The sequence below is a fragment of the Juglans microcarpa x Juglans regia genome, chromosome 2S (genome assembly GCF_004785595.1).
Source record: "Juglans microcarpa x Juglans regia isolate MS1-56 chromosome 2S, Jm3101_v1.0, whole genome shotgun sequence".
NCBI lineage: Eukaryota > Viridiplantae > Streptophyta > Magnoliopsida > Fagales > Juglandaceae > Juglans > Juglans microcarpa x Juglans regia.
Window position 1 is genome coordinate 29734863 of NC_054597.1, and position 22824 is coordinate 29757686.

A 22824-nucleotide genomic window follows, 5' to 3' on the forward strand; every position below is an offset into this window, starting at 1 on the left:
AACTATTGAAGTAGTACATGCTACACAATCTAATCACAAAGCTTTGTTAATGCATATGCCTACTGGAACAGCTAGAAGAAGAATAAAGAAAAGGATTTTTAGGTTTGAGGCAATTTGGGCCTTGGATGAGGACGGTAAACCAATAATTGAAAGGGCTTGGGGTAATAGTGGCTGTGAAGATGGGAACTTGAAAGGTGTTCAAGAGAAACTGATGAGGTGTGGGAAAGGATTAGTAAACTGGAGCAGACAGAAAAAAATTGAAGCTGAGCAGGTTTTGAGGCAAGTGCTTTAAATCTGAGCAAGAGAATGAAGGTAGTCACAATGTGGAATTGATTGGTCAGTTGCAGTCTCAAGTGGGGCTCATCCTTGAACAAGAAAACTTGAAATGGAGGCAAAGAGCCAAAAGGAATTGGTATAACTTGGATGACAAAAATACCAAGTTTTTCCATTCCTATGTAAACCAAAGAAGAAAGAAGAATCAGGTCAGGGAATTAATTGACTCAAGGGGCAACAAAGTAAAGACTCAGAAGGATATTGAGGAGGTGTTCCATGTGTATTTCAATAACATGTTTAGTTCCACTAGTCCTTCGAGACAAGCTATTGAGGTTTGTCTTAAAGACCTTAATTTTTGTGTTTACTCTAATATGAATTATGAGCTAGAGAAGCAGGTTCTTAAGGAGGAGGTGGACTTTGCTTTGAGCCAAATGGCTCCTCTTAAATCCCCTAACCCTGATGGGTATGGGGCTTGCGTTTATAAGGCCTACTGAAATGTGGTTGGACAGGATGTAACAGAGGCTGTTTTGCATTTCTTCAATAGTGAGACAGATATGGATAGTTGTGTCAACATGACTTATATTGCACTTATATCTGAGGTCGCTAACCCCACTTTGGCAACTGAGTTCAGGCCCATTAGCTTGTGTAATGTCCTTTACAAGCTAGTATCGAAGGTATTAGCTAACAAGCTTAAAAAGGTGTTGCCCCATATCATTTCTCCTAATTAGAGTGCCTTCATCTCTAGGAGACTTATCATAGACAATGTGATGGTTGCTTATGAGACCTTCCACACGATAAAAACAAGGCTGAAATGTAAGGTGGGGAGTATGGCCCTTGGACATGTCAAAAGCTTATGACATAATTGAGTGGGTCTTCTTGGAGGAGGTTATGAGGAGAATGGGTTTTGGGGAGAAATGGATCACTTGGATTATGAAATGTGTGACCTTTGTGTCTTATTCTATGCTTGTTAATGTAGAAGCTGGAAGATGGTTTAAGCTCAGCAGAGGACTCAGGCAAGGGGATTCTATTTCCCCTTACCTGTTTATACTTTGTGCTGAAGGTCTCTCTTCCCTACTTAAGGGAGCTGAGGCTTGTGGTTCCTTGAGGGGAGTGGCTGTGGCAAGGGGGTGTAAGGGTTAGTCATCTATTTTTTTGTAAATGACTGTCTAATCTTTAGAAGGGCTAAACTCTCTGAATGGCAGTGTATACATGGGCTGCTCAAGGCTTATGAAGAGGCATCAGGACAATGCTAAAACCTCCAGAAAACTATAATGTTTTTTGCTCTAACACAAGCATTTCTACCAGAACTAGTATAAAAAATGCAACTGGGGTGACTATTTGTGGCAACTATGAAAAATACCTTGGATTACCAACTATGGTTGGTAGGTCCAAATTTAATACTTTTCAAGTTCTAAAGGAGAGGGTTTGGGCCAAGATTAGAAACAACTTCCTATCTCAAGCAGGAAAAGAAGTCTTTCTGAAGGCAGTGGCTCAAGCAATTCCCAACTTTGCTATGAGTATTTTTCAATTCCCTAAGAGACTTTGTGCTGACATTAACTTACTTATGGCTAAGTTCTGATGGGGCCACAATCAAAATGAGAGGAAGATTCATTGGAGAAGCTGGTGGAAAATCAGTGAAAGCAAGAGTAAGGGGTGTTGGGATTTCGAGATCTTGAATACTTTAACATTGCAATGCTTGCAAAGCAGTGTTGGGGTTTTTTGCTCAACCCATCCTCTCTAGTTGCTACTGTGATGAGGCAAAAATATTTTAAGGATGGGGAGTTGTTACAGGCTAAACTGGGTAAAGGGCTCTCTTATGTGTGGAGAAGTCTATGGTCTGCTTTGGACTTAGTCAGAGAAGGGGCTGCATAGGGAGTGGAAGATGGTAGGAGTGTGAATATATGGGGTGATAAGTGGCTGCCCTATAAGACTTATTCTAGTATATTATCACCTGCTGACAGGATGGATAGGGATTCCAAAGTTATAATCTGATTAATGCAGAGGAGAGGACCTAGAAATTGGACCTTCTGTTTTATTTGTTTTCAGTTGAAGAGGTGGAACTTATCAGAGGCATTCAACTGGGTAGTAATTTTTCATCTAACAAAAGGGCGTGGGGTTTTTCTGGAGATGGCAAGTTCACTGTAAAGAATGCCTACCACGTGGAGTACTTGAGAGGTAAAAGAATATGGGGTGAGTCTTCTACAGGGGATGATAATGGTAATTTCTAAAGGAAGATTTGGGGTTTTAATGTGCAACCATGTGTAAAGCAATTCATATGGAAGACTTGCCTTGACATGCTGCCAACAAGAGAAAACTTGTGGAAGAAATAGGTGGTGAGATCCAACATGTGCCCTATTGGCAATTTGGAACTTGAGTCAATTGTTCATGTGCTATGGGCATGCCCAACTGCATCAGATGTTTGATATGAGGAGTGTAGCCTAGTGCAAAAATGGAGCTGCAATGAGTCTTGCTTCATGGAGCTATGAAGAAAAATGACTGACAGGTTGAAACAAGATGAAGTGGAGTTAGTTGCTTGTGTTATGAGAAAGCTATGGCTCAGAAGGAACAACTGTATTTTTGAAGATAAGTTCCTTGATCCTAAAAAGGTGATGAGATGTGCTGTGGATGGGTATCGAGAGTATTTGGCAGCACAAGAGCAGAGAAAATGTATGATGAGATCTGCTACCAGTTGCAATAGGGAAGGAAGATGGGAAAAGCCTAAACCCTATTGCGTGAAGGTTAATTGGAATGCATCTGTTTGTTTTGCTCTGAAGAAGGTGGGTATAGGGATGGTTATAAGGGATGAGGATGGAGAAGTTTTGGCCTCCTTGTGTACTGTGGTCGATTGCCTACAAGATCCTCTAGTTGGGGAAGGTCTTGCACTGAGAAGAGCTGTTCAGCTTTATGATGAGCTTGATTTCTCGAATGTTGTTCTAGAAGGGGACTCACAGATTATAGTCAAGGCTACTAATAGTAAGGATGATTTAGCTACTGCTTATAGAAATGTGGTGGATGAGGTGAGGGGTTGGTTACAGACCAAAGTGAACTAGAAAGTTAAGTTTGTACACATAGGGAGGCTAACAACGTAGCTCATTTACTAGCCAAATTAGCTTTTAATTTCTGGCCTATAGAAAGGTTCTGAATTGAAGAAGGCCCCATAGAAATTTTTACACACTCTCCAATTGAAGAAATTTTGTAATGGATGACTTTGTTTTGATATGAATTTGCAATTATCTATCCCTAGAGTTTCTTTAGCTAATTAATCGCGGGTTTCTGAGGTTAATAATTTCATATACATCCTGTATATATTAAATATAAAATATAAAATTGAAGAATTAATAACTAATATGATACGTTAAATCAAATTTTAAAATTTCATTAAATTTAATTTACAGTGGCCCAAAACATTGCTCTAAAGTCAAATTGATATTAAGTGAATTCGGTCAGAAAATACAGCTATCTTGCAGCTGTTATTTTCTTACGTGCAGCCTTTTGAACAAACTTTTGTTCTTACTTCTTATAGTAATATGATTACAACTGTCCCAGCAAGAAAGCTCGTTGGTTTTCCTTTTTCTTTCATCTCTTCACGCACATCCTCTCGTTATTTTAAGCAAAAAGTCTGAAAAAGAATCACCATCATTGTAATCATGTACAAAGAAAAGGCAACACATGAATCTATCTCCCTCTTTTATTGTCGTTGAAAAAGTACATCTACTTCAATTAGAGATAAGAGAAATAATACTGGCAGATATACAATGTTAAGCATTCTCTTTTAAAAAAAAAAAAAAAAAATTATATAAATTTAAAATTATATTAAAAAATTATTTTTTAAAACGTAAACTCTATTTTTTTTAAATGAATACGCACACCTTAGATAAGAACCAACCAGGCTGCAAAAGGAAATATACGGACAATGAAATTTGGGTGGCGAAATTAAACTGCTGCAGGACAACCTGAGGCTGAGGTTACGTACCTATTGGGGCTACTTTCTCTTTTTGACGGGGGCGATATGCAACTACACGAGGTTGCGATTTTCAAGAGCATAATCAGTAAGACCATGGAAAGCCATCCACCAGTTGATTTTCTATCTTTAGGATGAAAAATTTTATTCGACATCGTCTTTACGTTCCATACATTACATACTACATATTTTTTTTATTTATTTTTTTCTTACCAAATATTATGTGATATAGATAACGAGTAGAAGAATTAATAAGTTTAAAAAGAATAAAATAAAAAAAATAAAAAATTTTAAAATTTTTTATTTTTTTAAAAAAAGAGTAGTGTGATAAACAGTATTATAGATTGACCATCTATGGCAATTAAAAAATTCTAAACATAAGCCTCACATTCTACACATCATTTAAAAATATATAATTTTACTTTTTATGTTTTTAAATAATATGTAAGAAAATTATATGTTTTTAAATGGTATGTAGGGATGTGAGGTTTCTGTGTAGCATAATTAAGATTGTCCCTTCCCTAATTCCTAGACCGTTGGAATCTTTCACAACTTTCATCCAACTCCACGTGAAAAGCTGGTTACTCTATATTGAGGAACTCAGCTCAGATAACCAACCATCAAGTGCCGTTGAACCCTCAACCTGCTGCTGCTCAAGATCAAGATAATCTTCACGGACAATCTGGTAAGGACTCCAAGGATAAACAACCAAAACAAATCTGATAAGGATCAGCTCTCTAGTTTATGTAAATACAAACTCTGTACATAGTTATCAGTTAGTTATTATACAGCCTATAAATGTACATCAGCAACCAATGAAAAATAATATCAAAGTACGTTTTCATCATCTCTTTCTGTTAAATTCTTTACTCTACAGCTTTATAAAGGGAAAGTGTACGTGTTGCATATAACTAAGAATACCGAAAACCAGCAGCCGCCAGAGAGAAAGAAAGAGATTATGGAGAGTAATAGCAACCACAGCTCGGTCTCTTTTGTCAAAATCCCAACGATTAACTTCACCAAGCTGTTCATCAATGGGGAATTTGTCGATGCCGTTTCAGGTTCTTAACTGATCTCTCTCTACAGGGTTTACTAATTCATATTTTTACTTCTTTTAGATCATATTTTTCACCACCATTTTCATAAGTCTTGTCTATGTTGTTCTTCATGATTGAAGAGCTTTGACTCTATGACAAGCAATTTCTGTTAATTTGTACCAAAGAGAAGATACGAAAATTGGAAACTCGTTCTCTTAACTATGCAAATACGCAATAGTTCTTTCACTCCCAAGACAAAATATGAGAAGAAGAAGAGGAGGGAAACGAAAACGACGATCTCTTTTACAAGAATATGATAATGACTTCCGATATAGAAACATCTTTTAGAGGGTGCAAGGCATGTGTGGGAGGTAGAACGGAAAAATACTGGGGAGGATCAAGTTCAGCCTGTTGGGAATAAGTGTAGCTAGGACTAAAACGAAGTATAGTAGCGGAACTAAACGAAAGAAATTGATGACAATCACACAGAAAGAACACCAAGAATTAAGTGGTTCGACTCAAAACGAGCCTACGTCCACTGGTGGGGTCGGTATCGAAGATTTCACTATCAACAGAGATGGAGTACAAATCAATACAACAAAACTTCACAAGGAAGTTATCTCTCAAACTCACTCTAGACTTCTCTCTCAAGAAAACACTAAAAACTAACTCAAATGAATTCTGAAGAAGTAAATAATGAGAGAGGCGCCGTTTGATATTTATAAGAAAAGTGAGAATTCACTTTTGTGAACATTGGCTCGAGCGAACGTCGAGCGAGTGTCGAGCGAACGTAGATATTCTGCACTTCGCTCAAGCCAACAGTTGTGCGAGAGTCGAGCGAAGCTCTCTGCCTGAACTCGCTCGAGCTGGGTGTCGAGCGAGTGTCGAGCGAAGCTCTCTGACTTGGATATTACTCGAGCTGAATGTCGAGCGATACTTGAGCGAAGCTCTCTGTCTGAATTCGCTCGAGCTGAATGTCGAGTGAATGTCGAGCGAAGCTCTTTGTCTGAATTCGCTCGAGCTGAATGTCGAGCGAATGTTGAGCGAAGCTCTCTGTCTGACTTCGCTCGAGCTGAGTGAACCTCCGCTCGAGCGAACCTACGACACTTGCACTGTTCAATCAGAATTCAAGCCACCTCATAACAAATCTCCACCTTGGCTTGAACTCTGCCAAAACACAAAAAACCTCCGACCACAAAACCAATCCCCACCACCAAATCCCTTACGGGAATAACAAAATGCGAATGCCAATCAAGTCCAAACAAAGTTTGAACTTGTATACTGCAACTGGCTTAGTCATCATATCTGCTGGATTTTCTGTAGTAGCAATCTTCAGAATTTGTATAGCACCCTCTATAACAATCTCTCTGAGAAAATGGTACCTGACATCAATGTGCTTCGTTCTTTCATGATGCATTTGATTTTTGGTCAAATGTATTGCACTCTGACTGTCACAGAATACTGAGATCCCATCTTGTTGTAAACCCAAATCATTGACCAAGCCTTTCAACCAAATGGCCTCCTTAACAGCCTCTGCTGCTGCCATGTACTCTGCCTCGGTAGTTGATAAAGCAACAGTGGATTGCAGTGTTGCTTTCCAACTGATAGCTGACCCACACAGAGTGAAAACATAACCTGTCAATGATCTTCTTTTATCTAAGTCTCCAGCATAATCTGAATCAACAAAACCAGTAACTTTGGAACTGAGATCGACGTCTCTATCAAATATTAACCCAAAGTTCAGGATTCCCCTCAGATACCTGAGTATCCATTTCACAGCCTACCAATGAGTCTTACCTGGGTTAGCCATATACCTGCTAACTACGCTCACTGCCTGTGAAATGTCTGGGCGGGTGCAAACCATTGCATACATGATGCTGCCAACTGCACTTGAATAAGGAACACTAGCCATGAACTGTTCCTCTTTAGTTGTCTGAGGAGATAGGCAAGCTGAAAGCTTAAAGTGCGTAGCAAGTGGTGTACTTACTGGTTTGGAATCAAACATCCCAAATCTCTGAAGCACTTTCTCAATGTACTTTCCCTGGGACAAGTACAACTTTCCAGCTTTCCTATCTCTGAAGATTTCCATTCCCAAAATCTTCTTTGCAGCACCTAAGTCTTTCATTTCAAACTCATTTCTGAGTTGGGTCTTTAACAAACCTATGTCAAATATGCTTCTAGCAGCAATAAGCATATCATCAACATATAATAGCAAATAAATGAAAGACTTATCAGATAATTCCTTATGATAAACACAACTATCATAGTTACTTCTCAAATAACCATGATCAATCATAAAGGAATCAAACCGCTTATACCATTGCCTTGGCGACTGCTTCAAACCATATAAAGACTTCTTCAATCTGCACACATGATCTTCCTTGTTTTCAACAATGAATCCCTCTGGCTGATGCATGTAAATGGTTTCTTCAAGTTCACCATGTAAGAACGCTATTTTAACATCAAGTTGTTGTAGCTCTAAGTCATACAATGCTACTAAAGCTAGTAGTAATTTGATCGAACTGTGTTTCACCACTGGAGAGAAGACTTCAGTGAAGTCGATGCCTTCTCTCTGACTGAAGCCCTTAGCAACTAAGCGTGCCTTGTACCTTGCATCTATATCACCCTAGATTCCCTCTTTTCTTTTGAAAACCCATTTGCAGCCAACAGTCTTTACCTTCTTTGGCAACAGAACCAAATCCCATGTTTGGTTTTTGTGAAGAGACTCGATCTCTTCAATCATAGCTGCGCACCACTGTGCAGATTCTACGCTCTTGACAGCTTCTGAATAACTGGAAGGTTCCTGACCAACAATATTCTCTGCCGTAGTAAGAGCATACATAACCATATCTGCATGAGCATACCTCTGAGGTGGTCTAATCTGCCTCCTCTGTCTACCAGTCGCTATACTGTAGTCTTGCTCACCTTGTGCGCCGCTACTTGAATCGGAATCATGCTCATCTTCAATAGCATGATCTTGGGCGCCGTTGGGCAGCCCTTGTGATGCTTCCACCTGAAACTCCACCTGCTTTCTAACATCATGTTCTTGTCCTGTAGACTCAGAATTCTCCTTCCTCGGATTAAGCATGGACTTTTCATCAAAAGTGACATCCCTACTAATTACAAACTTGGGTGATTTAGGATCAGTACACCACAATCTGAATCCCTTCACCCTACTGGCATACCCAATAAATATGCCCTTCTTTGCCCTTGGCTCAAGTTTTCCATCATTAACATGGAAATATGCAGGACAACCAAAAATTTTCAAATTTGAATAATCAGTAGGAGTATCAGACCATACCTCATTCGGAGTCTTCAAACCAATCGATGTGGCTGGAGAGCAATTGATCAAGTAACAGGCCGTATTGATTGCTTCGGCCCAGAAATCCTTAGCCAAGCTTGCATTAGAAAGCATGCTGCGAGCTCTCTCCAAAAGGGTCCTGTTCATCCGTTCAGCTATTCCATTTTGCTGTGCAGTATGTCTAACTGTACGATGTCTGGCAATACCCTCATTTCTGCAGAATTCATCAAACTCACCTCCGCAGAACTCCATACCATTGTCAGTGCGAAGTCGCTTGATTTTCTTGCCCGTCTGATTTTCAATCAAAGCTTTCCACTGTTTGAAGTTGACAAATACATCACTCTTCTGCTTCAAAAAGTAGACCCAAACCTTCCGAGAGAAATCATCAATGAACGTAAGCAAGTATTGAGCTCTACCTTTTGACGGGACGGAAGATGGGCCCCAAAGATCAGAATGAATGTAGTCCACAGAACTTTTGGTTCTGTGAACCCCTGTAGAGAACTGAACCCTGCACTGTTTGCCAAACACACAGTGCTCACAGAAATCCAGTTTCCCTATTTTCTGATTACATAACAAACCCTGCTTACTCAGAATTGACATTCCCTTTTCACTCATATGACCCAAACGCATATGCCACAAACGAGTGACATCTGAATCTGGATCATCTGAGACTGACACTGCAGCTGCACCTGTCATTGTAGAGCCCTGAAGGAAATAAAGACCATTTGTCTTATCTCCTTTCATCACAACCATAGAGCCCTTACTGACTCTGATAGCTCCACCTTCACCAGTGTACTTGTAGTCCAGAGAATCAAGAGTACCCAAAGAAATAAGATTCTTTTTCAACTCTGGAATATGTCGAACATTAGACAATGTCCGGACAATTCCATCAAACATCTTGATTCTGACTGAACCAATTCCAGCAATTTTGCAACCCATATCATTCCCTAACAAAACAGAACCTCCGTTGACTGATTCATAGTTAGTGAACCAGTCCCTCTTGGGACACATATGGAAAGTGCAAGCTGAGTCCAAGACCCACTTGTCACTAAAGCGACTATTGGAGTCGCTTATTGCTAGAACAAGATCTAGGTCGTTAGACCTATCATCAGCAACACTAACGGCATTAGATGAACTAGTGCCGTCCTCCCTGTTTTTCAATTTTGGACACTCGTTCTTGTAGTGACCAAACTTATGGCAGTAATGACATTTGACGTTTTTCTTACTAAACGTTGTTTGTGAACTGCCCCTGGATTTCCCCTTATTCTTCTCTGAACCCCTGTCATTCGATCTACCCCTGCTTGAGGACCCTTTAACAAACAAGCCACTAGCTTGTTCATTAGTGTTCTTCACATTCAATTTATTCTTCAACTCCTTAGAATTCAAAGCAGACTTTACATCTACCAAGGAAATTGTATTTCTACCATACAACATGGAATTTACAAAGTTCTCAAAAGATGTGGGTAATGAACATAAAATAATTAACGCTTGATCTTCTTCTTCAAGCTTAATATCTATGTTCCTCAGATCCATAATGATTTTATTAAATTCATCTAGGTGCTCAGAAATAAGAGTACCTTCCTTCATTTTGAGAGTGTATAACCGTTGTTTCAAATACAACCGGTTAGTGAGAGATCTCTTCATGTACAGATTCTCAAGTGCTGACCAGAGACCAGTTGCAATCACCTCATCAGCAACCTTTCTTAAAACTCCATCAGATAGTGACAAAAGAATAGTACTGTGTACCTTTTCTTCTTCTTCTTTCGAAGGAGCCGGAGAATCTTCAGATACCGAGACTTCTAATACTTTTGACAAGCCCTGTTGTCGCAGTAAAGCCTTCATCTTGATGCGCCATAGACTGAAACTGTTCTGACCGTCAAATTTCTCCACTTCGAACTTAGCCATAGCCATCCCTCCAGATCCTGAGCCAAGCTCTGATACCAGTTTGTTGGGAATAAGTATAGCTAGGACTAAAACGAAGTATAGTAGCGGAACTAAACGAAAGAAATTGATGACAATCACACAGAAAGAACACCAAGAATTAAGTGGTTAGACTCAAAACGAGCCTACGTCCACTGGTGGGGTCGGTATCGAAGATTTCACTATCAACAAAGATGAAGTACAAATCAATACAACAAAACTTCACAAGGAAGTTATCTCTCAAACTCACTCTAGACTTCTCTCTCAAGAAAACACTAAAAACTAACTCAAATGAATTCTGAAGAAGTAAATAATGAGAGAGGCGCCGTTTGATATTTATAGGAAAAGTGAGAATTCACTTTTGTGAACATTGGCTCGAGCGAACGTCGAGCGAGTGTCGAGCGAATGTAGATATTCTGCACTTCGCTCAAGCCAACAGTTGTGCGAGAGTCAAGCGAAGCTCTCTGCCTGAACTCGCTCGAGCTGGGTGTCGAGCGAGTGTCGAGCGAAGCTCTCGACTTGGATATTGCTCGAGCTGAATGTCGAGCGATACTTGAGCGAAGCTCTCTGTCTGAATTCGCTCGAGCTGAATGTCGAGCGAATGTCGAGCGAAGCTCTCTGTCTGAATTCGCTCGAGCTGAATGTCGAGCGAATGTTGAGCGAAGCTCTCTGTCTGACTTCGCTCGAGCTGAGTGAACCTCCGCTCGAGCGAACCTACGACACTTGCACTGTTCAATCAGAATTCAAGCCACCTCATAACACAGCCAATTGCTAATTGGCCGTTAAGATTTTTCGGCTTATTGAGAGATGTTCGTATACATCTAGCAAACTCTTCATACAGTACCGATCGATGCTCCATTGGACAAACTTCCACAGATATTCTATTGAAAGAAAAAGAAAGAAGGGAACCTGCACTTAGCGTTTATTAGTGATGCTAAAGGAAATCTATGATGATTTTGAATAGATTCGAGTGACTATAGTACATCAGCATCCCCTTCCTTCTCTTGGCAAACCCCTTACTAAACTTATTTCTGAGAAGACTGAACTAAACTCTCTCCCTCTCTGTCTTTCTACCTGTATAGTTGGGAAACGAATAGGTAATATGCTTGCTTTGTGTGATTTTATTTCATTCTAGTAATGGATTCAAAAGCCTTCCATTTTCTCGGCTGGTTGAGGTAATGCACGAAAGTTCTTTTTCAACATTAATTATGGTAATTGCTCATATGCAGAAGCATTTCTCTTTTGTTAATATATATTTCTTTTATCACAAAATCAAATCATAATAGGGAAAACATTCGAGACAATAGATCCGAGAACAGGAGAGATGATAGCAAAGGTTGCAGAAGGAGATAAGGAAGATGTTGATTTGGCAGTGAAGGCTGCGCGACAGGCTTTCGACCATGGCCCATGGCCTCGCTTGCCAGGCTCTGTATGTGTACTCTCTAAAACCAATTTGTTGCCTCTGATTACCATAATTTGCCACACGGGTGACGAAAATAGTAACCGGGTACTTAATGATGCAAGGCAAGAGCAAGGATAATGATGAAATTTGCGGACTTAATTGAGGAAAATGTAGAAGAATTAGCTGTCCTGGATACGATAGATGCCGGGAAATTGTTCAGTATGGGCAAGGCCGTAGACATTCCTACGGCAGCAAAGACCCTACGATATTATGCAGGTGCAGCTGATAAAATTCATGGAGAAGTACTAAAAATGTCTCGTGAATTTCATGCATATACCTTGCGCGAGCCTATTGGTGTCGCGGGACTCATCATACCCTGGAACTTCCCTACCGGCATGTTCATGTGGAAAGTTAGCCCTGCTTTAGCTGCAGGGTGTACCATGGTTGTCAAACCTGCTGAACAAACCCCTCTTTCTGCTCTCTATTGTGCTCATCTTGTTAAGCTGGTAAGTTTGTATGACCCTTTCTGCCTCATAGTCAACCTAGTTTGTATGGGTGTCTCTTGTGATACTTTTATTTTACCCTTATTTTCTTTCTTGTTCAAGGCTGGCATCCCTGATGGAGTGCTCAATGTTATAAATGGATATGGACCTACGGCTGGGGCAGCCATTACATCTCATATGGACGTTGATGCTGTAATTCCTAATTCAGTTGAATATCTGTTTTTATTGATTTAGTCATGGCTCTCATGGTGGCTCACTTGACACACTTCATTGCTTTGCATATCCTCTTAGAATCTTCTATATGCATATTCTTGTTTTTCAGGTCAGTTTCACCGGCTCCACAGAAGTGGGACGCACAGTAATGCAAGCCGCAGCAACAAGCAACTTGAAAGTGGTTTCACTTGAATTAGGAGGCAAGTCACCCCTTATAATCTTTGATGATGCGGATGTAGATATGGCAGCTCAGCTTGCTATCTTCGGCACCCTATTCAACAAGGTGAAGATGTTTTCTTTGTTCTGTTATCTTAATAAACATATCATTTCTTCTGTAGCTTTATTTGCTAGATTCTTCTGAACTATACCGTGACTTTAACGCAGTCTACTAATTAATACCATGTTATAATATTATACTTACGTGTAATCCACTAAGCTTCACTGTAATATTGTTCCTTTTTCCATTACTATATATCAGAATCATGTTCCTCTGTTCTCCACTAGATATTTAATTGTAGTATATCATTAGGGTTGTCTACCAACTCCATCAATGAGTCCACACACATCATCCACGTTCTACCTACTGGCATTTGAATATCTGATCTCCTTTTTTGGTCATATGCACCTAACCATTACTTCGTTTATTTTTATTTTTTTATTTGCAGGGAGAAGTGTGTGTGGCAAGTTCTCGTGTTTATGTTCAAGAAGGGATATATGACAGGCTTGTGAATAAATTAGTGGAAAAGGCAAAAGCTTGGGTGGTTGGGGATCCTTTTGATCCTAAAGTTCAGCAAGGACCCCAGGTATGTATCATGTATGATTTAAGGCTTTCATTGACAGTAATGAAGACTGTATCCTAATAAAACTGGAATAGACCAGAATAATATATTTATTGAGTAATTATGGATACAGTCTAAGAGTATACAAGTCTCGCGCACTCCCTTTTAGAAAAAGTGAGATCTATTATTAAAAAATATTTTTTTCGATGTGAGTCCCAGACTTGCACTTTTTTCAAATAGGGTGCACGGGAGACTTGCACATTCTAAGACTGCAAATATCATTTCTCATATCTCTTGCATAAATCTTTCTTATAAATTCACAGAATTTAAATAGAATTAATCTATCATTAATTCATGTATTTTTCCCATAATCATATTAATTGTTCGATCTGAGAAATTTTTTTGAACCTAGTTTATACCAAACCCTTAATTGTTTTATGTGTAGATCGGCAAGAAGCAGTTTGACAAGATTCTTTCATACATTGAGCATGGCAAGAGAGAAGGAGCCACCCTATTAACAGGGGGTAAGCCCTTAGATGGGAAGGGATATTACATTGAACCTACGATTTTCAGTGAAATCAAGGTATATATATTGTTCACTTCACAACATGCACGCACGTCGGTATCGTAATTTGTCTCAGTTTTCCTATGTTGTTTTATCCTCATCGTCTAATTTGTTATTCTTGGGGAGTTGATGATCAGGAAGAAATGCTTATTGCAAAGGATGAAATATTTGGGCCTGTTTTGGGGCTGGCAAAGTTCAAGTTAGTACAATTAATACTTGCGTGTTTATCTAATACAAGTCATTTACTTTTCCAAGAAAAAAGGAAAAATGGTCGATGGTTGAGATAGATGTTTTGTCATGAATACAGAACAGTTGAAGACGCGATTAAGAGGGCAAACAGTACTAGATACGGACTAGCAGCGGGAATCGTGACCAAGGACATCAATGTGGCTAACACTGTATCAAGATCAATCCGTGCAGGCAGTATTTGGATCAATTGCTATGCTGCTGTCGACAATGACTGTCCTTTCGGAGGGTATAAGATGAGTGGGTTCGGAAGTTCTCTTGGATTAGAAGCCCTTGACATTTTTCTTAAAGTTAAGTCGGTTGTAACTCCCCTTTTTAATACTCCCTGGCTTTGAATTTATGATGTTTGCTACATAGCATCATCATAACAATAATGATAATACTTCAGAATAAACATAGTCAAACTGTATTTGGCAGAGCCATTTGCTTCTGCTAATATCCAAAGGTTTCTGGGATTTTGGTTCAATTTTCATGATTATATGCCATCAGTTGTCCAGTTTCATATGTACCTTGCCACTAACTGATAAAACAAGCTCCCAAAGGAGCTCATTTTCAAGTCCAGAAACTTATGATCAGGGAGTTGAGACTTTGATCGTCTTCTTGTCACATAACTCAAGTTTCACGGATAAATTATGCCTACCATAAAGAATGCGTTTTGTTTTGTTGCACTCAAGAACAGTCCAATGGAGAAGAATTTGAAGATACTGCATCTAATGGCCGACTCAGTGCTTAGGAACTGGGAACAGTTTGTGTTTTTAGCAATACAAGCGACTCCTCTTCAGAGGATAATTCAGGAGGGTCTTGGCTCTGCAAACTTTGCCATGAATTTATTTCTTAAATCAGGGGAAGCACTTAGAGAGACCAGCTTAGCTCGGCTAGAAGTAATATGAAACCATGCGATTCTAGCCCTTCAAAAGAGCTTCACACTAGCTGAGGAATTGGATTTCACTTCAACCAACTGTATTAACTGTTTTAACCCTGTGTCCCTTTTGCCGTGGCCGGTGATTTACATGAAAAAACGTCAGAATAGTTAGAAGGGAGAAGTCAGGGAGGGAAAGGAGAAGTATGGAAGGGACTCTAGATTGCAATGGAGCTCTTGAAAGGTGAAGGAAAAGGAGATATTAGTACAGAGGGAAGGTGATAATTTCTTGGAGATTACCTATATTTAGATACAATGGATAGCTCCTTCACTCAAGGAGGAACTGTTTCCTAAAGAAATGTTTTAGGGAAAAATGAAAAATGACAGGATTGTTAGGTCAAGTTTATGGGCAACTACAGAGAAGACAGGCTATTGTTCTTTCTCTTTTCCTCCTACAACAATTTTGGTTTTTGTGTTTCATGTTTTTTTTTCTTTTTACTTTTCCATTTTTTTCCATCAGACTGTCTGAGAGATAAAAAAAAATGTCATCAATCTTATCCCACGTGCACATTAAGTATTAAATTGGTTTTATTCGTTGCTTGAACTGCTCATATGCACGTGTACATAATAATTCTTACTCATAGTAGACAAACCTTAAACTCCAAGTTGACATCATTCCCCCCCTCCCTCTCTGTGATGCCAGGTAATTAATCATGAAACCTTTGCCTTCACCTTTTCTTGTTTAGCAAGAAAACTTAGCATTATATATGTGACTCAACTCTACATGTAATCAATCTTTGACAGCAAACTAAAAACTGGCCCTAATCTCACCCTTCCTAGACAACCAGTTTACAGCCACCAAGAAATCAGACTCTACTTCAACAGCACCAGAATGAAACTTGCAACATAGATGTAGCCCTTCCCAAATTGATCACACACCTTATTGTTGGTACCATATCCGTAGCTAGAGGAGAAAAATCCAGGATCCCTCCCTCCACCCCAAGGCCAGGATTCCCAAAGCAGCTTTAACCCAAGCAACTTTAGATCTCAGCCAAGTCGGATACCAAGTTGGTTGGTGAAGCAAGTAGAAGGCAATCTATTCACTGCACCTTATTAACTAAGTTCAACCTAGTTTAAAACAATTAACAATAATAATAAATAAATAAAATCTACTCATACTACTCTTCTACTATTGCAAAAAAAAAGGAACATTTATCTATCGATAATTTTTCAGTGGCAAACCAAAGTTTCATAATTTTCATCAAAGTTCTGGCACAGTCTGTTATGGAATCAACGATGCTAACGTGGGCAAGGCAACGTAATTCTCTAGTTCTGTACATTCCATATTATGTCTCTTCTAAAAATATCAGGCATATTAAACAAATGCCCACCACCCCATGATTGCTTGCTTTAAAATATAACCCAAATTGCCAAAGAACACCACCTTCATGGACCTCTTGACTGAACTATTAAAACCCTCAAACAAACCCTCTTCAATCATGAAATATTAAGGTGCAAGCAACCAAAGCTATTGTCATTATGTTAACCATGACACCTCCTCGTGTATAAAAGATATCCTTAGCTACATATTCTTAATACCCTCTAAATTATTTCCATTCTATGCTCTTCTGGACAGCATGCCAAGAACAGCCCAAGCCCTACAGTCAAACAATCCGATGTACACAGCACATATTTTCAAGGAATCAGTCAGACTTGTACTTCTTCATCCAACCCATTTCCATTCAATCTCCGTCTTTCTTTTCTCTCCTCTCCCCATCTCTCTGTTCATCTCCCACTTCCTCATTCACCATTTTCCCCAAATACCAACCTCTACAATTGAGTTTACATGTAATTTACTTGGAAATCCTCTGCCCATACTACTCTCCAAAAGCATTGTTCACATCATCATCTGTACTCCTTCATCCCTCACCTTCTCTATTCTTGGAAAAGCTGCCACTGTTCAAGCAGTGTCGGACAGTTACAAGGGAATAAACCTTGATGGAAGAAGGCTATTTTTGAGAAGTGGGTTGGCTTGGATCAAGCTTCTCCACACAAGTTTTTGCGAGTTTGTCATTGTATTCGGCCTCTTTGGAGTTATGGCGGCATGCTTGTCAATAGTACCAAAGATACTATTTGCATGTGGCATACGTTCGGAAATGTTAGGACTCTGGGGTGTCCTGGGGTGTCTAGGAGTACCCTTTTGTGTAGCATTTGCAAATGTTATGGTTGTGGGGAACCTAGCAAGAATTTTATCAGTAATGGAGAGTGAGTGTTATGGGTTCGAGTCATTGTCGAAAGCCAATAGTCTAATAAAAGGGAAGCGACAAACAGCGCTAGTTATGGCTTTGTGGAGCAATATGGGTCTTAGACTAGTTGAGCGTTTGTTTGACTTTAGGATGTGCAACGGAATCGGCTTTTGGGAAGGACCCGTGTTGGTTTCCATGTATGCATCGGTGCTTGTTTTTGACACTATAATGAATGCTGTATTTTATTTTGCGTGTAAACATTAACATTTCAACATCTCATAGCCAGCAAGCGTTCTTTGTTTGTACGGTGGTTGATTCTATGTTTGTTAAGGAAATGGCAAACATTTGATCTATAAGCCAGAAAATGCACCTCCCAACGAGGGTTGTTTGTTCGAGAAACAAAATCATCTCTAGTGAATGTCTCCTATGTGCTGCATTCCTTTTCCAGACAATATCGCCCACCCAAAACCCTGGACTTCAATTTTAAGTTGAGTCAGACTTGTCTCGTGAGAAAATCATTGAATACATCCCGTTAAAAATGAAATGAAATACAAGATCGATTATGAGAATAACATTCACAAACTACTTTTGGGAAGAAGCTGTCAAGTGGGAAAGCATTTACATGGAATCCTTTCGCCAAGAACTAATTCCAACCACAGACAGGCTCAGATGGGGCAAAAGTTGTGACAAATTAAGATCACTAGGAACAAAAAAGAATTAACACGAGTTGTTGTGCATTAAATTAAAAGAGTGGGATATACTCCATACAAAAACCTCAAAATATCATGTTAAGACTTTGCATAAAAGCTGAAACTTCCAAAAAATGTCGGTCCGTTCACTACCTTTTTCTGGGTACAAAGGCCTCATGATGTTAACACATCCTCCTTTCCCAAAAACCCTTGAAGCAGATCAGATACCATCCAACTCAGAAATTTCAAAAAGTATTTACCAGATACCTCCTATTCCTGAATGCCATCATATCTCTATGCAAACTGATTCGACCTAGCAGAGTATTTACCAAAATCTAGTCTATATACATAATAACGCTTCCATCTTTGGCAGTAAGAAATCTGTCTATCAGATTCATATCTGGTTTGTATTCTAATAAAAACACAATCAATAGAAGAGAAGCAGCAGACTATTTAAATCTGACAAATAATGGATGGACAATATGCATAGGTTCAGATCAAATGCAGAGCTGATGCGCACATATTAATCATCCTGTATGGCAAATATTGATCTTGTCGTGTCACAAGAAATGTCTTACAGGTGCCCAAAAGCAGAATATGATGAGCTAAGTGCAACTAGTTGAAAATCGTCAGGCCTCACTCCCAGGTATTAATCAACTTAAAACACCACAAAGCACCGACATTAACAACAGGTATTGACCTCCACAGATCAGTACATAAGCATGTTTCTACTGGCTCCAGTCAAATCTTATAGAGAAACAACTTATGGAGAAACAGAATTAACATCGTTACATACTCACTAAAGCAAGGGTCTTATTCTTGTTAGCAAAATATGAAAACTTCTCCAAACGATCACCTCAAAGAGATGCTAGTCAGGAACAGGACAGATATTCAATGAAATAGAAAAGAGCGCAGTGTTCAGATATTAAGACTGTCAATGACAAGTTACTAAAAAATACTGGAACTAGGGTATAGGTTGTCTCTATAAGTTTAAACGGCTTGTTTGGAAATATATCTCATCCCAAAATTCTCATTTCATCTCATCCTATCTCCTTCCCAGACATAATTCAAATACAAACATTTTCAAACTAATCATTAAAACTTTTTTTTTTTTTTGATAAGTAAGAAAAAAAAGATAACGAGTCGTTTTAAAACTTATTATTACAACTTTTTCAAGCTAATCATTACAACTTTCCCAACTTTCAAACAAAAAATAAAAAACAGTTCAACTTATTCAAATTTTCAAACAAAAATAATATTATAAAACTATATTCTAACAATATTTTAACTTTATCATATTTTTTATTCAACTTTTTCTCTCTCATTTCCCAAAACCCAAAAAATACTCAGCTCAAACTATCTCACTACTATTCACAAACTATCTTACTATTTACAACATTTTCATCTTATGTCACTCCCCAAACGAGCCACCTCAAAACGATGTTGTGCCTGTCCTAATTTGCAGTCCTCCAATAAACTGACACCCATAACCTTTCATCAAAGCAGAATATCCAAGTAGTACTTAATTTACTGCATTAAACCAGACACCATATTAGTGTGAAATAATGAGGGTTCGGCGTCTTGCATTATTAATATTTGCACCTGGATTCTGAACTTCTTACAAACTTCATGTTCTACCTATAACACTTCACAATTACTCTCAACGAAGCAAATCAAACGTTTCCCAAACAAGAGATTGGAACAAACTTACCAATAAACCAAAACATTCCCGTACCAACATGGTGATCATCAATAGTTGGTGTAGAAAAGGAACCAAATACAATGATTTTTCCAATTCCAGCATCTCTAGTAGCAAGATAACATATTGAAATACAATAAAGACTCATTAATTAGAACAATTCAACATACAAACTAAGTTTGAGGAAATAACCACCGACATCACTCACTGAGATTCTCTTCAGAAGAATCAGAATCCTCATCATCCTCTTCCTGCATTTTCGCAATCTCCGTCTGGGCCCTCTCTAGAATCTGCTTCTTCTGCAACTCCAATTCCCTCTGGAACTCCAACCTCATCTTCTCCAACTCCATCATATGCTGCCTCTTACCACTCTCAATTTTCTCATATATATCCCCAAACTTCTGTATCGAATCCGCCACCACCCTGTACGACGATGACCCTTCTCCAAGGCCTCTCGCTCTTGTCCTTCGTGGGATCTCATCCGACTCAATCCCATCTTCCTCCTCATTCTCCGACTCCCCAGGACTATCCCTCATCTCATCAAATCCATTCGACCTGTCCAAATAAACCCAAGTATTCATAAACACATACTCACCCGAATCGACCCCACAAGCCAGCCCGAAGTCTTGCCTGGGCGACGAAGCCATTAACATATCCATCTTCTTAAAGTAGACCCATTTGCTAGAATTCGATCCCATTTCGTCAACTTTGGCCTTCTCTTTCTTGTACTTCCTCTTCAGCTTGTCCATCATAGCCCTGCATTGCACCTCGGTTCTCTCGGTCTTCGAAACCTCGGAGACCTTCTCGGCGACGTCGTTCCAATCCTCGGACCTCAAGCTCTTCCTCCCCAGTTGAAGAAACCTGTCTCCCCACACCTCCAACAAAACGAACACCGAGTGCTTATTCCACTCTGCCTCTGGAATCCACGCCGAGTACGAATCTTTCGCACTTCTGGCCACGGACTCGTAGCCCGAAATGGAATTCCTTAACTTCCTCTTCTTCGGGTGCCTATTAAAATCTCCATCTTCTTCGAGATTGCGATAGTACCCATTTGGGTTTTCGTCTTCTTCCTCTTCCTCGTCTTCCTGCCTGTCATTCTCAACGTCGAATTCGTCGTCGTCCTCGACTTCGTAGTTATTTCTTATTGGGTGAGTGTAATTGGAACTGGGGATCAAGTTTCTTGGGCGATGAGAAGGATTATAGGGGTTTAGAGCATAGGATTTGCTCGAGTACCTCGCATCGTCTTCCATGTCACCCATTTTTTTGGCACCAAAAAAAACAGACAGAAAAATTGAAAACGGAGAGCGAAACGAACACCTGATCGTTTGAAAGGTTCGGGTTTCGATTCTAGGACGAAGTTTTTTCTCGCGGAGGCCGAACCCTAAATGTTCCGTTAGCTGCGAAAATTTGAGAGAAGGACAAGGGTCTGTGGGTTTGAGATTGGGAGAGGGGGAGGACGGGATGGGGTTGGTGGAAAATATCGGCGCAGCTAAAATGCGCCGGCTTGCGTGATGTATAGTGGCCGTTGGTTGTCGTGTCCACGCGTCGAAGCTGCGAGTGGGGGTTGTATTTGCCACTAGGTCTTGGGTTTGGGTTGAAACTTGACCGTAGAGGCGAAAGGGCCTGGATTATATGGGTTAAGGGCGGATTAGGAATCAAGCTTAAGCCCAACTAAATTCTTTTCTTTTTTTTTTTTTCTTTTTCTTTTAAGAAAAAGCACATCTAAAATTGTTATAAAAAAAAAAATTTAGCATATAAAATTATTATTCTTCTGCTTCTACTTTTTAATTTTTAAATAAAACAACATAATTCATTAAGTAGATAAATGTCGGCATTCAGCAAATATAAAAGAAAAAATACATTGTTCAACAAAGTCAATGATTTCTATAACTTTTGTAATTGCGGCGTTTTTTTTTTTAGGAAAGAAGTTTCGAACTTCAGATTTCCATTTTGGAGACTGAGGGTTATACCAACCAGACTACTGGCCTTTGGCTTGTGATTGCAGCTTTGGTCAAATGTTGAGCTACAATATTGGCCTCCCTCCTAGGCCTCATCTGGATGTTGAGATGTTTTAACTCATCTCATCCTATCTTATTTCATTTCAATATCTAAACATTACTCAAATACAAAAAATTTTCAATTTTAAATTTTTGACTTTTCAACTTTTTTATCTAATCATTATAATTTTTCTAAACTTCCAAACAAAATACAAATAATAATTCAACTTTTTCAAATCTTAAAATAAAAATTATATTCTAATAATATTTTAACTTTAGAGTTTTTATTTTCATTTTTTTCTCTCTCCTTTTTCAAAACCACATAAAATACGTTAACTCAAACTATTCAACTACTATTCACAAATTATTTCATTATTATTTCATAGATTTCTTATCTTATATCATCTCATCTAACTCAACATCTAAACAAGAACTTAACCGAGAACTTAACATGTCTTATTTGTACCACACCATGTTTCAAAAGCTTATTGGCATCTTCAACCAGGCTTCCAAAGGTGTCCAAGTATCTAATATTGTCACCACTTGTTAGCACTTTCTTCTAATATAAAATGGTATAACTCCAGAGCCTTACTAAGACAAATGATTTCAACCATACCTCGTGCCTTCGCTACTATAGGATAAGCACAATAAATCAAAGGTGTCCTTTTAGTTGTGTTAAAGATGTGTCAAGTTTTTTAAAAGTGAATGGGTGTATATGAAGATGCCGTTTATGGAGCCCAACATTGTCGTTTCCATTATATTTGTATTTCAGTAATGACACTTTTATAATATTTGATTAATGGCAAAATTGTAAATATGTATTTGTATATAAGGTAAGTGTGCCTTCGTGAATCACAGAGCGCAAGTCACTTTACCATATTGAAGCCGCGATTCTAGGAGAGAAACAGATGGGATTTTCAAACCCTAGTCTTAACAATATCAAATTGGAACTTGAGGAGAAAATCAAGTATGTTTTATGGTGTGGTTTTGTTAGAGGATAATACGAGGAAGCCAATCCATATTTTGTGTAGTGATCAACAGATGTAAGTGATTGTAAACTCAAGTTTTGATGCATTCTTCAATAATAAAGACTCCTAGACTGTTACTATTGTGGATGTAGACTATTATGGTCAA

At 38.9% G+C, this 22824-nt stretch overlaps 2 protein-coding genes across 6 annotated transcripts; one reads left to right on the forward strand and one right to left on the reverse strand.

Moving 5' to 3' along the window:
- Nucleotides 1–5114: 5114 nt before the first annotated feature.
- Nucleotides 5115–14618, forward strand: LOC121251633 (aldehyde dehydrogenase family 2 member C4-like). Of its 3 annotated transcripts, none has more exons than XM_041150919.1 (9): nt 5115–5295; nt 11779–11921; nt 12017–12400; nt 12500–12589; nt 12720–12893; nt 13276–13413; nt 13835–13972; nt 14092–14153; nt 14262–14618. In XM_041150919.1, the coding sequence occupies exons 1-9, from the start codon at nt 5193–5195 to the stop codon at nt 14533–14535; spliced, it is 1506 nt and encodes a 501-aa protein (XP_041006853.1). In that variant the 5' UTR covers nt 5115–5192; the 3' UTR covers nt 14536–14618. The 3 variants fall into 3 exon arrangements, with proteins under 3 accessions (XP_041006853.1, XP_041006854.1, XP_041006855.1); XM_041150920.1 differs by lacking the exon at nt 5115–5295 and adding an exon at nt 11336–11667; XM_041150921.1 differs by lacking the exon at nt 5115–5295 and adding an exon at nt 11336–11589.
- A 4688-nt stretch (nt 14619–19306) lies between these two features.
- On the reverse strand, nt 19307–21213 carry LOC121251635 (trihelix transcription factor ASIL2-like). Of its 3 annotated transcripts, XM_041150925.1 has the most exons (3): nt 19902–21211; nt 19706–19800; nt 19307–19524 (listed from the first exon to the last, which is right to left on the reverse strand). In XM_041150925.1, exons 1-3 carry the CDS (start codon nt 20950–20952, stop codon nt 19522–19524), a joined length of 1149 nt encoding a protein of 382 aa, XP_041006859.1. In that variant the 5' UTR covers nt 20953–21211; the 3' UTR covers nt 19307–19521. The 3 variants fall into 3 exon arrangements, with proteins under 3 accessions (XP_041006859.1, XP_041006860.1, XP_041006858.1); XM_041150926.1 differs by lacking the exon at nt 19706–19800 and having other exon boundaries at nt 19902–21210; XM_041150924.1 differs by lacking the exon at nt 19307–19524 and having other exon boundaries at nt 19574–19800; nt 19902–21213.
- Nucleotides 21214–22824: the final 1611 nt, after the last annotated feature.

What these genes read in the sequence shown, in the direction of transcription:
- LOC121251633 (XM_041150919.1), top strand. Translation starts at nt 5,193, where the DNA reads ATGGAGAGTAATAGCAACCACAGCTCGGTCTCTTTTGTCAAAATCCCA. An exon ending in GTGCTCATCTTGTTAAGCTG is followed by an intron (nt 12,401 to 12,499) that starts GTAAGTTTGTAT and finishes TTCTTGTTCAAG; the next exon opens with GCTGGCATCCCTGATGGAGT. An exon ending in TCGGCACCCTATTCAACAAG is followed by an intron (nt 12,894 to 13,275) that starts GTGAAGATGTTT and finishes TTTTATTTGCAG; the next exon opens with GGAGAAGTGTGTGTGGCAAG.
- LOC121251635 (XM_041150924.1), bottom strand. Translation starts at nt 20,952, where the DNA reads ATGGGTGACATGGAAGACGATGCGAGGTACTCGAGCAAATCCTATGCT. An exon ending in TTCTTCTGAAGAGAATCTCA is followed by an intron (nt 19,801 to 19,901) that starts GTGAGTGATGTC and finishes TCTTGCTACTAG; the next exon opens with AGATGCTGGAATTGGAAAAA.